The sequence below is a fragment of the Artemia sp. Qi Xiang Cuo genome, chromosome 8, assembly GCF_049724085.1.
Source record: "Artemia sp. Qi Xiang Cuo chromosome 8, ASM4972408v1, whole genome shotgun sequence".
Classification (NCBI taxonomy): Eukaryota; Metazoa; Arthropoda; class Branchiopoda; order Anostraca; family Artemiidae; genus Artemia; species Artemia sp. Qi Xiang Cuo.
This window is the reverse complement of record NC_142801.1, coordinates 9,611,778-9,627,035: the sequence shown is the minus strand read 5'-3', so window position 1 is coordinate 9,627,035 and position 15,258 is coordinate 9,611,778. Positions and strand designations below refer to the sequence as shown.

General features: G+C 35.9%; 1 protein-coding gene across 1 annotated transcript in view; it reads left to right on the top strand.

The window, feature by feature from the left end:
* Positions 1-15,258, top strand: part of Aos1 (SUMO1 activating enzyme subunit 1) — a 35,003-nt gene that overhangs the window by 5,581 nt on the left and 14,164 nt on the right. Inside the window, exon 2 of the mRNA XM_089092837.1 lies at positions 12,059-12,182. Within this exon, the coding sequence (XP_088948963.1) occupies positions 12,059-12,182 (124 nt within the window). The remainder of the gene's footprint in view (positions 1-12,058; positions 12,183-15,258) is intronic.

Here is a 15,258-nt window from a genome sequence, read left to right as displayed (position 1 = left end):
GAAATTAAAGAAAAAAAACAAGTTTTTTTTTTAACTGAAAGTAAGGAGTGACATTAAAACTTAAAACAAACAGAAAGCATTCTGTATATTAAAGGGGCTGTCTCCTCCTCAACGCCTTGCTCTTTACGCTAAAGTTTGACTCTGTCTTACAACTTTATTTTTTAAACAATAAAAAAACTTTAGCATAAAGAGCGAGGCGTTGAGGATGGGGCAGCCCCTTTCATATACAGGATGATTTCTGTTCGTTTTAAGTTTTAATGTTGCTCCTTACTTTCAGTTAAAAAAACTTGTTTTTTTTAGTTAATTTCACTAAGGCAGGAAATATTCACTAAGGGAAATATTCACTAAGGAAAAATATTCACTAAAATTGAATATTCCAGATATAAATTATGGTTTTGAAGAGGACACTTCCCCACAGCCCTCAGGGCAAGGGTTTTAAGTTATGCCCTGGGGGCATATAAGGTTTTTATAGAAAGTGTTGTCACAGAAACTTCAAAAGAGGCTCGTTTGATTGGAAATTCAATGGCCTAGTGCCCTTTTTAATAGTCAAAAGTGATTGGAGGGCAGCTAACCCCCCTCTCACGCCCACCTTTTCCCCAAACACATCCAATCAAAATTTTTAGATAGCCATTTTATATAGTTTAGTTGCTTTTCAGATATAAATTATGTTTTTGAGGAGGACACTCCCCCACGGCCCTCAGGGCAAGGGTTTTAAGTTATGCCCTGGGGGCATATAAGGTTTTTATAGAAAGTGTTGTCGTAGAAACTTCAAAAAAAGCTTGCTCTATCGGAAATTCAATGGCCTAATGCGCTTTTTAATAGTCAAAAGTGATTGGAGGGCAACTAACCCCCCTCTCATGCCTACCTTTACCCAAACCACATACAAACAAAATTTCGATAACTATATATTGTACAACGCAATAAAAAGCTTTTAAAACATGATCTTTAAAGTTGACAATACCCCCACAGCCCGCAGGGCAAGTGGTGCTAGCAACACTCTGGGAACTTGTAAGGCCTTGTCATTGAACATAATGTAGTAGGAACTTTAAAAGGGTCTCATTAGTTTGGAAATTGAAATGGCTAGTGCCCTTTTTAATAGTCGAAAGTATTTGGAAAGCAACTAACCCCCCTTCCATGCCCACCATTCATCCAAAAACATAAACTAAAAATGTTGAAGTAGCTATTTTATTCAATGTAGCTGAAATGTTCGGAAGTTACATTTTTGAGGACGACACTCTCCCCAAAGCCCTTAGTATGAGGATTATAAATTATGGCCTGGCGCCATGTAAGTTTTTTCTTGGCAGCTTTGTCATAAAAATTGAAAAAGGGCTCATTCGATTGGAAATTCAAAGGGCTATTACCCTTTTCAATAGTCAAAAGTGATTTAAGGGCAACTAACTCCCCTCTCATGTCCATCTTTTCCCCAAACACATTCAATCAAAATTTTTATATAACCATTTTGTTCAACATATTGAAAAGTTTTAGAAATTAGGTCTTTGAGGATGATAACCCCCCTCAGAGCCCTTGGGGATAGGGTTGTAAGTTATGCCCTGGGGGCATATAAGGGTTTTATGAATAGTGATGTTGTAGAAACTTCAAAAAGGGCTCATTCAATTGGAAATTAGAAGGGCTTTTGCTCTTTTTAACAGTCGAAAATGATTAGAGGATAACTAACACCCCTCTGACACCAACTATTTCTCCAAACACATCCAATAAAAATTTTGAGATAGCCATTTTGTTTGACGTAATTAAAAAGTCTGGAAATTATGTTTTTGAGGATGACACTTCCCCCACAGCCCTCAGGGCAAGGGTTGTAAGTTATACCCTTGGGGCACGTAAGGTTTTTTTATTATAGAAAGCATTGTTGTAGAAACTTCAAAAAGGAATCATTCAATTGGAAATTGGAACAGCTAGTGCCCTTTTTAATAGTCAAAAGTTATTAGAGGACAACTAACCCCCCTCCCACGCCCACCATTTTCCCAAAAACCTCCAATCAAAATTTTGAGAAAGCCATTTTGTTCAACGTAGTTGAAAGGTCCGGAAATTATGTATTTGAGGATGATGAGCCTCTCACAGCCCTCAGGTCAAGGGTTGTAAGTTTTGCCTAGGGGCATATAAGGTTTTTATTGAAAGCTTTTTTGTAGAAACTTCAAAAAGTGCTCATTTGATTGGAAATTGAAAGGGCTAGTGCCCTTTTTAATAGTCAGAAGTGATTGGAGGGCAACTAACCCTCCTCTCATGCCCACCATTTCCCCAAACAAATCCAATAAAAATTTTGAGATAGCAATTTTCTTCAACATTGTTGAAAGTCCTGGAAATTAGGTCTTTGAGGATGACAACCCTCCCCCCCCCCCTGCACTCCTCAGGCAAGGGTTGTAAGTTATGCCCTGGGGGTATATGAGGTTTTTATTGAAAGCGTTGTCATAGAAACTTCAAAAGGGCTCATTCAATTGAGAATTAATAGTGCCTTTTTTAATAGTTGAAAGTCATTGGAGACCAACTAACACCCCTCTCACGCCCACGCTTTCCCCAAACACATCCAATCAAAATTTTAAGATAGCCATTTTGTTTAACGCAGTTGAAAGTTCTGGAAATTAGGTCTTTGAGGATGACAACCCCCTCATAGCCCTCAGGGCAAGGGTTGTAATTTATGCCCTTGGGGCATATAAGGTGTTTATAGAAAGGCTCACTGTAGAAACTCAAAAAGAGCTCATTCAATTGGAAATTGAAAGGCCTAGTGCCCTTTTTAATAATCGAAAGCTATTGGAAGGCTTGACATTTTTATAGTAAACAATGATGTGGGTACAATGTATTATTGTCTTTTTTGTTTTTGTATGTGCCCTTTATTTATTGATACTGAAAAAAATACAAATGAATGTGCATTGTCAGTTTAATATACATATACTGATATTTAGTAATCAAAATGTTAATATTATTTGATTTATTAAAGTTATAAAACTAAAAATATTTATATTTTTTCAGTAAAGTGCAAATTATGTTCTGGCCTTTGTATGGCATAGGCGTTTTGAGACCTACTCGTGTTAATTTCTGCTCGTTCTGAGTTTGACTCAGTTATTTATCATAATTTCTGTTAGTTTTGGGTTTCATTTATTTATCGATGCTGATTTGTGGTAGTTTCAAACTTGGTAGATTATTTGATTTTATATTTGCTCATTTTTGGTTTAATGAGGTTGTTTACTTTTCTTTGAAAAACAATTTTGTGGAAAAAGTTTTTTAATTAATAATATTAGATACTACAGTATTGACAATAGATAAAGTCTAGCTATATAAGAAAGTTGACTTGTTTCTTGTAAAACTTAAGACCTGGGACCCATTTGAAGAAAACCCTAAAAAAATTCTCTGAAAACTAGGCTTACCTTAAACCCATCATTAATACTCGAATAGAATGAATAGAATAGAATTTTATTTTAAAAATTACTCTCACACCCACAATTTCCCCAAACACATCCAATCAAAATTTTGAGAAAGCCATTTTGTTCAACGTAGTTGAAAGGTCCGGAAATTATGTCTTTGAGGATGATAACCCTCTCACAGCCCTCAGGTCAAGGGTTGTAAGTTTTGCCTAGGGGCATATAAGGTTTTTATTGAAAGCTTTTTTGTAGAAACTTCAAAAAGTGCTCATTTGATTGGAAATTGAAAGGGCTAGTGCCCTTTTTAATAGTCAGAAGTGATTGGAGGGCAACTAACCCCCTTCTCACGCCCTCCGTTTACCGAAACAAATCCAATAAAAATTTTGAGATAGCAATTTTCTTCAACATTGTTGAAAGTCCTGTAAATTAGGTTTTTGAGGATGACAACCCCCCCCCCCCCCCTGCAGTCCTCAGGCAAGGGTTGTAAGTTATGCCCTGGGGGTATATGAGGTTTTTATTGAAAGCGTTGTCATAGAAACTTCAAAAGGGCTCATTCAATTGAGAATTAATACTGCCCTTTTTAATAGTCGAAAGTCATTGGAGAGCAACTAACTCCCCTCTCACGCCCACGATTTCCCCAAACACATACAATCAAAATTTTGAGATAGCCATTCTGTTTGACATAGTTGAAAGTTCTGGAAATTAGGTCTTTGAGGATGACAACCCCCTCATAGCCCTCAGGGCAAGGGTTGTAATTTATGCCCTTGGGGCATATAAGGTGTTTATAGAAAGGCTCACTGTAGAAACTCAAAAAGAGCTCATTCAATTGGAAATTGAAAGGCCTAGTGCCCTTTTTAATAATCGAAAGCTATTGGAAGGCTTGGCATTTTTATAGTAAACAACAATGTGGGTACAATGTATTATTGTCTTTTTGTTTTTGTTTTTGTATGTGCCCTTTATTTATTGATACTGAAAAAAATACAAATGAATGTGCATTGTCAGTTTAATAAACATATACTGATATTTAGTAATCAAAATGTTAATGTTATTTGATCTATTAAAGTTATAAAAGTAAAAACATTTATACTTTTTCAGTAAAGTGCAAATTATGTTCTGGCTTTTGTATGGCATAGGGGTTTTGAGCCCTACTCGTGTTAATTTCTGCTCGTTCTGAGTTTGACTCAGTTATTTATCATAATTTCTGTTAGTTTTTTGTTTCATTTATTTATTGATGCTGATTTGTGGTAGTTTCAAACTTGGTAGTTTATTTGATTTTATATTCGCTCATTTTTGGTTTAATGAAGTTGTTTAATTTTCTTTGAAAAACTTATTTTGTGGAAAAAGTTTTTTTAATTAATAATATTAAATACTACAGTATTGACAATAGATAAAGTCTAGCTATATAAGAAAGTTGACTTGTTTCTTGTAAAACTTAAGACCTGGGACCCATTTGAAGTAAACCCTATTAAAATTCTGAAAACTAGGCTTAACTTAAACCCATCATTAATGCTCGAATAGAATGAATAGAATAGAATTTTATTTTAAAAATTACTATCACAGCATGATCGCCGAACTTGAATTTTACATAAAAAAAGCACTATATATATATATATATATATATATATATATATATATATATATATATATATATATATATATATATATATATATATATATATATATATACATAATTCATTGTAAAAAATACATTAAAAAAAAACTACGCTTAGTTAAAAATTAATGAAAATACATAAAAAATATGATGGGTCAAAATTTAGAAGTTTTTCTTATACATATTTACGAAACTAGGTATAAAACTTTTTGCTAATGGCTGATGGGCACAGCGTACCGGCTGAAGTTTCTCAACAGGCACTGCAACCCTGCGCGGGAGTCGCGTTGTTGTGGATCGAAAGGGTTTTGTGAATTGGGTGGCTCAGAGATTTTCTTCCAAATTCTATGCAGAGTTCCTCTCTTCTTTTTTTCAGAGTTTCTATTTTAAACTTTATCACCAGCTCTTCATACGACATTTCTGCCTGCTTTGAAACTTTCATTAGAGCACTTTTCTGAGCTCTTTCGATGCTGGCGCTTTGTTCAGCCGTCAGTCCAAAATACTATACAGAAGCTGCATATTCTAGAAATGGGCAAATAAAAGATGTAAATATCCGGAGGGGGTGATCTGGAGGGGCGCCATGTTTCGACATAAGCTTGAGTAGCTGCAGCTCAGCATTCCCCTTTTTTACTAGACTAGATGTGTTTCCTTCCCATTTTAAATAACTGGTAATAATAACTCCCAAGAGTTTAATTTTCCTTACTTTAAGAGAATCAGAGATAGTTGGTAGAAAATTTGGTTCAGAAGAATTTGAAAATGAAAGAGTTAAAACTGAAGATTTACTGTCATTTACTTTCTTATTTGAACTGGAAGCTTTAGTTTTCATACTATAAGTTCAAATTTGAGCTTTACTACATTTACTGGCTTCACAAATTTCTCCAAGAGTAAGGTCGTCAACATATTTCCAGGAGTCTTCACATTCATTAGTAATATCATTGATCATAACTAGAAAAATAATTGGGCCCAAAACGGTACCTTGAGGTACACCACTAAAAACTGGCTTGGGTTCAGAGAAAGACTTCTTATATTTTAAAATTTGGAACCTATTTATTAAAAAACTCTGAATCATTTTTACAACAGCAACATTCACTCTAAAATCAATTAAAAGCTTAGAAATTAAAATGGTATGATCAATCAAATCGAAACTCTTTTTAAAATCAATTGTTATTAAGTTTAGCCATTTACCAGGTTCATCAACATGCTTAAAAATAAAATATAAAAAACTGACTAGATAATGGGATGTTGGAGTATTCTTTCTGTTACTGTACCGATGAGGATGAAAGAGGGTTCAACTTCAGCTTTTAGCCAAATACCTACAAAACTTTGTACATTTTGCTGAACAAGGGGGTCAAAGTGATTGGCCTCACACCATCGAAATTAAGTTCAGTATCGTTTTTAGGGATTGGATTAACATACCCCGTTTTCCATATATGTGGGTAAACTGAAGAAGTTGAAATGCAATTAAAAATTTGTGTTAGTGGCTTAGTCAATTTGTCAGGAAATGCCTTTATAAGTTCAATCGGAATATCTATAGGAGTTATACTAATTCGTTTGAGTTTCTTTATTTTACTAAAAACTTGATCCTCAGAAATAGTAGGTAAAGGCACGCCGTCGTGTGGAATTTTCTGATACTCTTGGTTTGTTTTATTTACATCAAGACATGGCAAAGACTGGATTATTCTAGCCAAATGACCATTTTACTGCTTAGCAACTGTTTCATCGTTAGAATCTGAAGAAAAATCAACACCACGAGAGGATTTTCCACAAATTCGTTTTATTTCCTTATGCTAAGCTTTGATTCAAAAAGGTTATAAATTTTGTTGTGGTAATACTCAACCGCAGCTTTTCTTGTCATTTTACGTACATTGTTGCGTAGCATATTAGCATTTCCTATTTTCCCTTCTTTTCTTAGTTGAATTTTATGCTGTATGAAATCTTTAATATTTTGGGTTATGTAAGGATAATCTGTGTTACGCTGCTTGGACTTTTTCTCAGGAAAGCATTCCTCATATTTGTTTTTTAATTTATCTTGTAAAAATTCAGCCTTTTCATCGGAGGTCTCTAAAATTGCTACCTCACCTCAGGACTCGGATGTAATCCAATTTCCAAATTCTAAGAGGCCCCTATCCGAAAGAGGGCGGTAGAAAACTTTCTCAATGACATATTTTACTTTATGCGAAGGCAGCAGAGCCCACTTTATCATGTAGTGGTAGCTACCACCAAGGGGAGGTAGGTCTTGAAGTTCATTATAATATTCTGACAAATTTGTGCAAATTACGTCGAGTTTAGTATTACCTTTAGTAGTTGGAAACTTTACTATTTGCTTGAGTCCTTGACTTCTGAGGAAACTTTCAATTCTTAGATAGTTTCTTATCACCAGTAACGCAAACTCCAACATTTGGGTACTTAGAAGTAATAAAATCAATGCACAAATCTAACTTTTCATCCAAGACCTTTTTTTGGAAAGATACAACACTAGGTGAGAAATAAAATACTTCAATAACAATACCAGTTACAGATCTCGGAAGCTTTTTTGGTCAAATCATAATCCAAATCATTTCATCATTGTCATCAATATAGGGAATCGCAGAAGCTGCGGCGCCAACTGCTCACGTACAAAACACGCTACTACTACTACTACTAAAAACTCACCACAGCACCAAGCCCTCTGAGGCCAACACAATTACGCACGCTCCTCTTTCACTCCAATCCATTCAAAACCCCCCTCCTTACACCCGCCCACGAAGTTCCCATTTCCTTTAAATTTTTCTTTATGACGTCCTCCCACACCAGCCGTGGACGACCTGCTTTCCGTTTAGCCCTAGACGGTTGGCCAAAAAGAACAATCTTTGACAATCTGTCATCCTTCATCTGCACAACGTGCCCTAGCCACCTCAACCGTTCTTTCATTATAGCCCTAGAGAACGGTATTAAACCATATTTTTCGTATAGCCTATTGTTTGACATATGGTCAGTCAGCCGCGTACCCAGAACAAGCCTTAAGCAATTTCTCTGAAAAACATAGAGCAAATCATCATCCGCTTTTTGGAGTTCCCATGCTTCAGAACCATATTTGACCACTGTCATTACTGTAGCTACTAATATTATACGGCTATATTATATTTAACATCTTCACTGCTCCAACCATCTTTAATAACAATACTACCAAGGTAAGTGAAGCTGCCCACCTAATCAATCTTTCCATTACCCAACGTCACCTTTTCATCTTCACTTAATACTAGCCTTAGTCTTCCTAACATTAATTTTTAAACCAATTCTAGCACCCTGAACTTGCAAAACCTCTAAAACTTCATTCATTTTGCTCACACTTTCATCTAGAATGCTTAAATCATCAGCATAATCCAAGTCCAGGAGACTTTTTCCTCCCCATTTGATTCTGTGGTCTCCCATTGCCTTTCCTGTGCTCCTTAAAACAAAGTCCATCAAAATAATCCATACAAAGGGGGATAGAACACAACCCTGCTCAACTCCTGATTTAATACAAAACCAGCTGCTAACCTCATTTTCTACCCTAACTGCAGCAGTGTTATTCTCATATATAGCATTAATCACTTTAATGTATTTGTCTTGTGTACCATACAAGAAAAAGACTTTCGTTAAAGCTCTTCTATCAACTGATCAAACGCTTGTTCATAATCTATAAAACTGAGGACTAAATGTGTTCGAAAACTCGGGCACTTCTCAATTATTAGCCTGAGAGTGAAAATTTGGTCGACACATACTCTACTTTTTCTAAAACTATAGTGTTCTTCTTTTAAAACCTTGTTTACGGCATTTCTCAGTCTAAAAAGTATCATATTAATAAGTAATTTACTACCAACAGAGACCAGACTAATACTTCAATAATTACCACACTCACTCTTATCGTCTTTCTTATGAAGTGGCTTAATTAAGGTTTTCCTTAAATCTTTAGGTACTTCCCCTTTTTTTTCACAAAACACGCTACGCCGCCACCTTTCTCACCTAACGGATGATTCTGATGTCTTACTTTAATAAATTGTTTGTAACCTTGTATTGTAAGATGTTCACGACTTTGTTTATGTACTTCTGTAACTTTAATAATATCAGCTCCAGTTACATGAACAAAACCCTCAAGTTCCCCCATTTTATCAACGTTGAGACTTTCCGCATTTAAAGTAAAAAAAGAAGGAAAATGAAAATGTGATTGAGGGACTTCTTTTTCAACAACTTTAACTTTGCTTACTTTTGTCTGTTTTGGGAAAATCTGTTTAGGCAGGAGAGAGACTTCAGTTTCATCTAATTCAATAACTAGGGCTATCTGATTCATCATGAAGGGCTGCAAACGGTTACGAGACAGAAACGGTGACCAAGGAGCAGAAAATACATTAGCGTTCGTCTGACTATTTGAAGTTTTAGAACCTCTGCATGGAGCTATTACCTGTGGATTGTTCTGTCTGCTATCTGAAAATTTCGAAAATGGTTATGCCAGGGCATGGTGGGAAGAAGTGGGGGAGAAGTGCGTATGGGAGGAGGAGGAAAATTGAAAGGGGATACTAAAGTAGGGGTATTCAGGGATGGGGGGGGGGGGCTCTGGGGATAGAATTCTGGTGGTTGAAAGCTTGGTAGAGATTCGAAACTAGTTTTTGTCTGATATTCGCAAGATTGTCGCTGACACCGGCAAGCGCTACCATCAGGGAGCGATAATGGCGTGCTCGTTGGCGCATGCCCTCTTATTTTCCGAAAGTCAGGAGTGACATGGGTAAAAACGTATTCTCTGTCAGTACAAGTTAAAACACTACACAAAGTTACGTGGTAAAAACTACAATTATTTTTGTTGCAACATTTTGATCTAAAATTTAAGCATATATGTAAAAACAGACACTTTATCTTCCGTCTACAAAACCCTCGTTCAAAGAACCGGCAAAGCGTGTTGTAGTATTTACGAGCGGCACTGTCCTTTTTACTGCCGTACGTTCTTGCGTCACTCTTCACTGCGAGAGTCGGAATGGGTACACTTGCACTAGCTGATGACGTATCACCAGGATTCATTTCGTCTGTTAAGATCACTTAGTCGTGGGCTACGCTTGGGCTAGATTTCATGTTTTGCACTTCATTATTAGGGGGTGAATTTTAGTTAGCAACAGCGAAATCATTGTCCGTTTGCGTTGACAGGGTAACTTGGTCCCGGGAAGTTTGCGAAGGGTCACCAGGGCGGGTTTCAATAGCCACGAAGAGTTCTTGTTTCGGCTGGGCTATAAGAAAGTCTTTAACCTCCAAATGACCTGTCAACACTTTAATTTGATCGTTCTTTCCCTCCATTTCTGACAGAAAAGTTGAGTGCTTTGTCTGGATTTCTAGATTTTCTGCTTGAGATGCCGATAAACTGTTTTCCAGGGTCTTAATTTTCTCACTTAGACGAATTGTTCAGATTCATAATTAAGAATGTCTACACTTACTGCAGACGGCTTAGTCTGCAACCCCCCCTCCGCCTGGATACGGCCTTGAATTTTTTATTCTCACTTCTTCAACTGCAACAGTGGTGATGCAATTAGTAATCGTTATAAAAACAGTATTATTCATCCAAAATTCAAAACAATCAATGATTTAAGCTATTTGCCTATTGGGTCAAGGTCACTGAATCCCTATTATTGATCCAAAATTCCAAACAGTCAATGATTTAAAATATTCGCCTATTAGGTGAAGGTCACTGAATTAATCACAGATAGACTGGTTATAAAAAAGTCTCATGGGAATTTGGTTGGGAATAATCCACACTATAAAATAACTAAATAATCCAAGTTCAAATCCAAGTTCAAATTCAAGGTTGATTATGAAAAGTCCATGGGGAATCACAATTGAGTCTTACTGTATAATGAGATTATATCCAGACTATATCTAACAGAGGTGTTCACAGTATGAACTCTCAATCAAGACTGATACTCACTTATCTCAAAGCCTACTGCTTCATTCACTCACATCCATTTGATCAATAATAGCCCAGGCCTACTCTATTGACTACCATATTGTTGTGGTCTACATTACTTCTAGCTTACTATTTTCTTTGCTGTGAAGAGTGTTTGCCATTGTTAAATTTTATTGTTTGTTTTGGTATCACTGCAGAATTAGGGCTATTGAAAAGGAAACATCTTGAGAAAACAATTCATACTTCATAATAGACAGGATTTTTTTTACCCCCCCCCCCAAAAAAAAAAAAGAATCCTTTTGTAACCCCCCCCCCTCCCCATCAGGTACTTGTGTGACCCTGGCACTGAGAAATATGCTGTGAATTGGTATTTTTTGAATAATAATTGAAATGTTTTTTATTTTTTAACAGACGTTGATAGTTTTCATTAACTTCTATTCATGTTTTTGATAATCTTGTTCATATTTTAACCACCACCTCCCCTCTCACCCTTGTAAGGATTTTGCCTGTGTAACTAGTGAACAAAAAGTTTGTAGCATGCTAAAAGTGCTATTGAAGGTTTCCTGGTAGACTTGAAAATGTATTTAATTAAATTTGCCTAAGTTCAACTTTTAGGGTGAGTGTGTGGGGAACATAGACATAATTTGTTTTAGGAGAGGGATTTGATGCATCTTTAGATGTAACTTTTGAAATTTTATAGAAAGCCTTAGAACTAATGTTAGGAAGTGGGCTCCCCTCCCTTGTTTCTTCAGGAATGGTGTTTATCACAGTCATATTTTTTGAAGATTTTGTACAAACTACCAGTAATTCAACATCATAGACTTAAAGATGTTTGTGTACTGTTATGCACATATGCAGCTTTGGGGAGAGAAGGGGGAATTTTGGTAAAATGACGGTTCTTTCTTTTCATTTTCTTTGAACTTGTTTGGACCAATCTTGAATGAGCAATACTGCTCCCCTGTTTATTCGTGTATAGTTGCAGTTTTATGCAGTATGTAGCAGTTATATGTAGTTGTGTGTAGTATGTAGCAGTTGTATGTACCAGTTGTACTTTCGAAGTTTTTCCAGAAACTGCTGTTAACAGAGCACCTTCTAAAGTCAAAGTGCTGTTAAACCAGACTGATGCCAGCAACTTATTGCTTTTTAATATTTTTTTTTCATATTTATTTTTAGGTTGAAAGCTGCAAGGATTATCATTATAGGCTCGTCTTATCTGGCTAATGAGGTTGCCAAGAATCTTGCATTGGTTGGAGTGAATGAACTTATGATTGTGAATCAGAAGAAGGGCTCAGATACAGTCAGTTACTCATATTCCCTAGTTACAAGCGATTATTATTAATATTTTTAGATGCAACTATTTTAAACCCTTTACAGGACCGTAAATATTTTCCCAGGGGAAATAAGTCTGTTATTATCTAAAGTTTGTAAGTGTTTAAGATTTGTGTTTCTCGCCTTTTTTGCTGTGTTTTTCGAATTCTCGGTTCCTAATTTGTTTCATTTTGCCTGTTTCCTTCTATATTTAAAATTTTTACTGTATTTCCCTGGTTTTACTTTTTCAACCCCCTTCCCTCAACGTTGATCTTTCCTGAATTAAATACCAGCATGTGTAACTACAATTACTATGTCCTTATCCTTTCTTTGGTGAAAATAAATAAATAGTGCCCACCAAGTCGATTGTAGGTATTAGGGTCTGTAGCATTCTTGCCAACTACAACATATGCAGGCTAACCGTGGACATTATTATCAATTCAAGGAATTATTTTTAAAGGAACTTCTAAAATTTATATTATTTAAATTTTCTTTACTTTGAAACCTTGGTTGTCCCAGTCCAAAGAAATTGCATCTTTTGATTTCCTTTCATTCTTCTCAACTAAAGAGGAAATAGCAAAGGATATGAGGGACAAAAAAATAATTGGGCCATTAAACAATTGGCAAAAGGGTTTAAAAGACTAGAAGCAAAATTAGCATATGAGTGCTTGGTTGAATCATAAGGTTACAAACTAAATGTAAGACTTAAACACGAGCTTGAATGCTTAAGCTACTTTAAGCTTAAAATATAAAGGTCATCAAAATAAAAGTATTCTTCCCCCTAGATCTACCTTAGATCTATTTGTAAACACGATTTTTTTCTGATTTTTCTCTTAGTTGTTTAAAAATGATGTAGTTTTAAGGACAGTACCTTTTTTTGGTAGTGTTGACCCATTGAACCATGAAAATAGATAAGAAAATAATTTGTCAAATTTGACTGCTTTTTTGTCTGCAAAAATGTAAACATTAACTAATATAAATATAATATGAAAATATGATATAAACATTAACTAAAAATATTATACTCGGGGATGCCATAATTTATGGAAGACCACTTGCTAGGCTAAGGAATTTAAAGTTTCGAAACCCATATTGGCATGTATGTATTCCTCTGATGAGCCAAGGTCAAGACCTTGTTCAAGCGCTTGTTTATGTAAATTGCTAAAGTAGGAAAACAGTTTTTATATATAAACCATTTAATTACCTTTAATGCATTATATTAACTAATATAAACATTATGTTGACTTGTAAAGACAGCTACACCTTCGAAGGAAAGCTACATCTTCTGTTCTGAGCTGTTTGGTGCTGTGCAATTTGAGCTTATTTCACCCACGTTTCTTTTTTTGATTTGTCGCCTGCCACTATCATAACTGCATGGGGTGGTCTTTTTTATTAGAATTTTGAAAAGCTAAAGGACCAGGTTACGTTTAGCCACCAGTGAGTCTGAACGCACGGTACTGTTGTGAACTCCAGCATGTATTCTACCTTCAGAGGCTTTCAGGTATAATCACTGGGACGTAGCCTCGCATCATTGGCAGTTTGACCAAATGTCTGAACCTGCAGTCCCTCACGTACTTTGCAGGATTATTGGAGTGGGTAATTTGTGTGCCTGCTGCCTTCCTTGGATGTGGTAGCCGTTTCTCAGGCTGCCTCTCCGGAATCGAACCCCGATCTCCGTTACCCATTGCAACCATGGTAGGCGCACAGCCTACCATCGAAAGCTGATAAAGCAGACATTTGAAAGACAAGTCGCTGGTGCGAGACTGTGCGATTGGCTATAGTTATTCTGAGTCACCAAGAGACGAGCCGAAGCCCGATTGGTCTTGATCTAATAAAAGCACCCCTTCCATGAAGTTGGGGCTATTGTGCATGTATCAGCTCTAGAATTACCACAGCTATCCAAGTAGGATATAGTACGATCTAAGGACCCATAACTGATTTATAATCAGTTAGACACATAGAGTAATTCCCAATTTTGTTCTAGTCTATTGAGATATATATGGCTGTGTAAGTTTTTATTGAACGAGTTAAAAAAAAAAGATTTCATTTCACTCTTCCCCATGAAAAATCTGCTTGTGATAGCAAGGTTATTTGCCGCGCATAGTTGCAAGAAACGGGTTCCGCTTTCATTGACAGGGTCTGGACTTGCTCCACCAATCGCACCGCGCCATACCCTCAGCTGGATGAGAGACAGGGGCGTTATAGTCAACCAGAACTGTTATGATGTCATGGGACAATATCCATGGCAACAACACTGACAGCTGAGAGTAAAACTCATCTTCTGTAGACTCGTCGGCATCGTTATTCGTGGGGTAACATACTATTATACTACACTTGCCATGCTTGTGTTGAAGCTGTGCTGTCATTAACCTTTCTTGGATTTGCTAGGATTAAATAAGGCCGCGCCATTCCAGCGGACTGAATATTTTTCTGATGCTAGCAAGTAGTATCCATCCCTTATGGATTCGGAGTTATTACCGAGCAGATGTGTATTGCTGAGAAGTGAAGCGTAATAGATAAATAACAAGACAGGTTGTTTTGGTACCAGACAAAAGAGAGCATGTCTTTTTTCAACATTTGTTTGTTACAGTGTCTGTTTTGAGTAAAAAATATCAAAGTTTTACACATGTATGTTCAATAATATTTCAATGTAATATAGTCACGGTTAGACAGTGGAAAAGTTACAAAACATTTTTTTTTAATTAATAATAATAAAAGTCCTTATATTTAGGCTTCAAATTCGAAAGCCCCTATAAAAGAAAACCAAAAAGAAAGAAAAAACATACTAAACTGAAGAATACATATAAATAAAAGGAAAGAAACAAAGCGCAAATGATATAAGACACCATGCAATAAGGCAAGAAATGACAAATCAAAATAAATAGGTTGTCTGTCTGATAAATGAAATATCTTCGGATTCATGATGTAACAAGGCCACAAAATAGGTTACAGTTGGTTGTTTAACTGATAGAAATTTAGAAAAATGAAAGGCTGTTTATTTTCAAAATTTGCATATCCCCTAGGTTAACTACAATTCAATTTAGGGTAATTATTGAATTGACTTA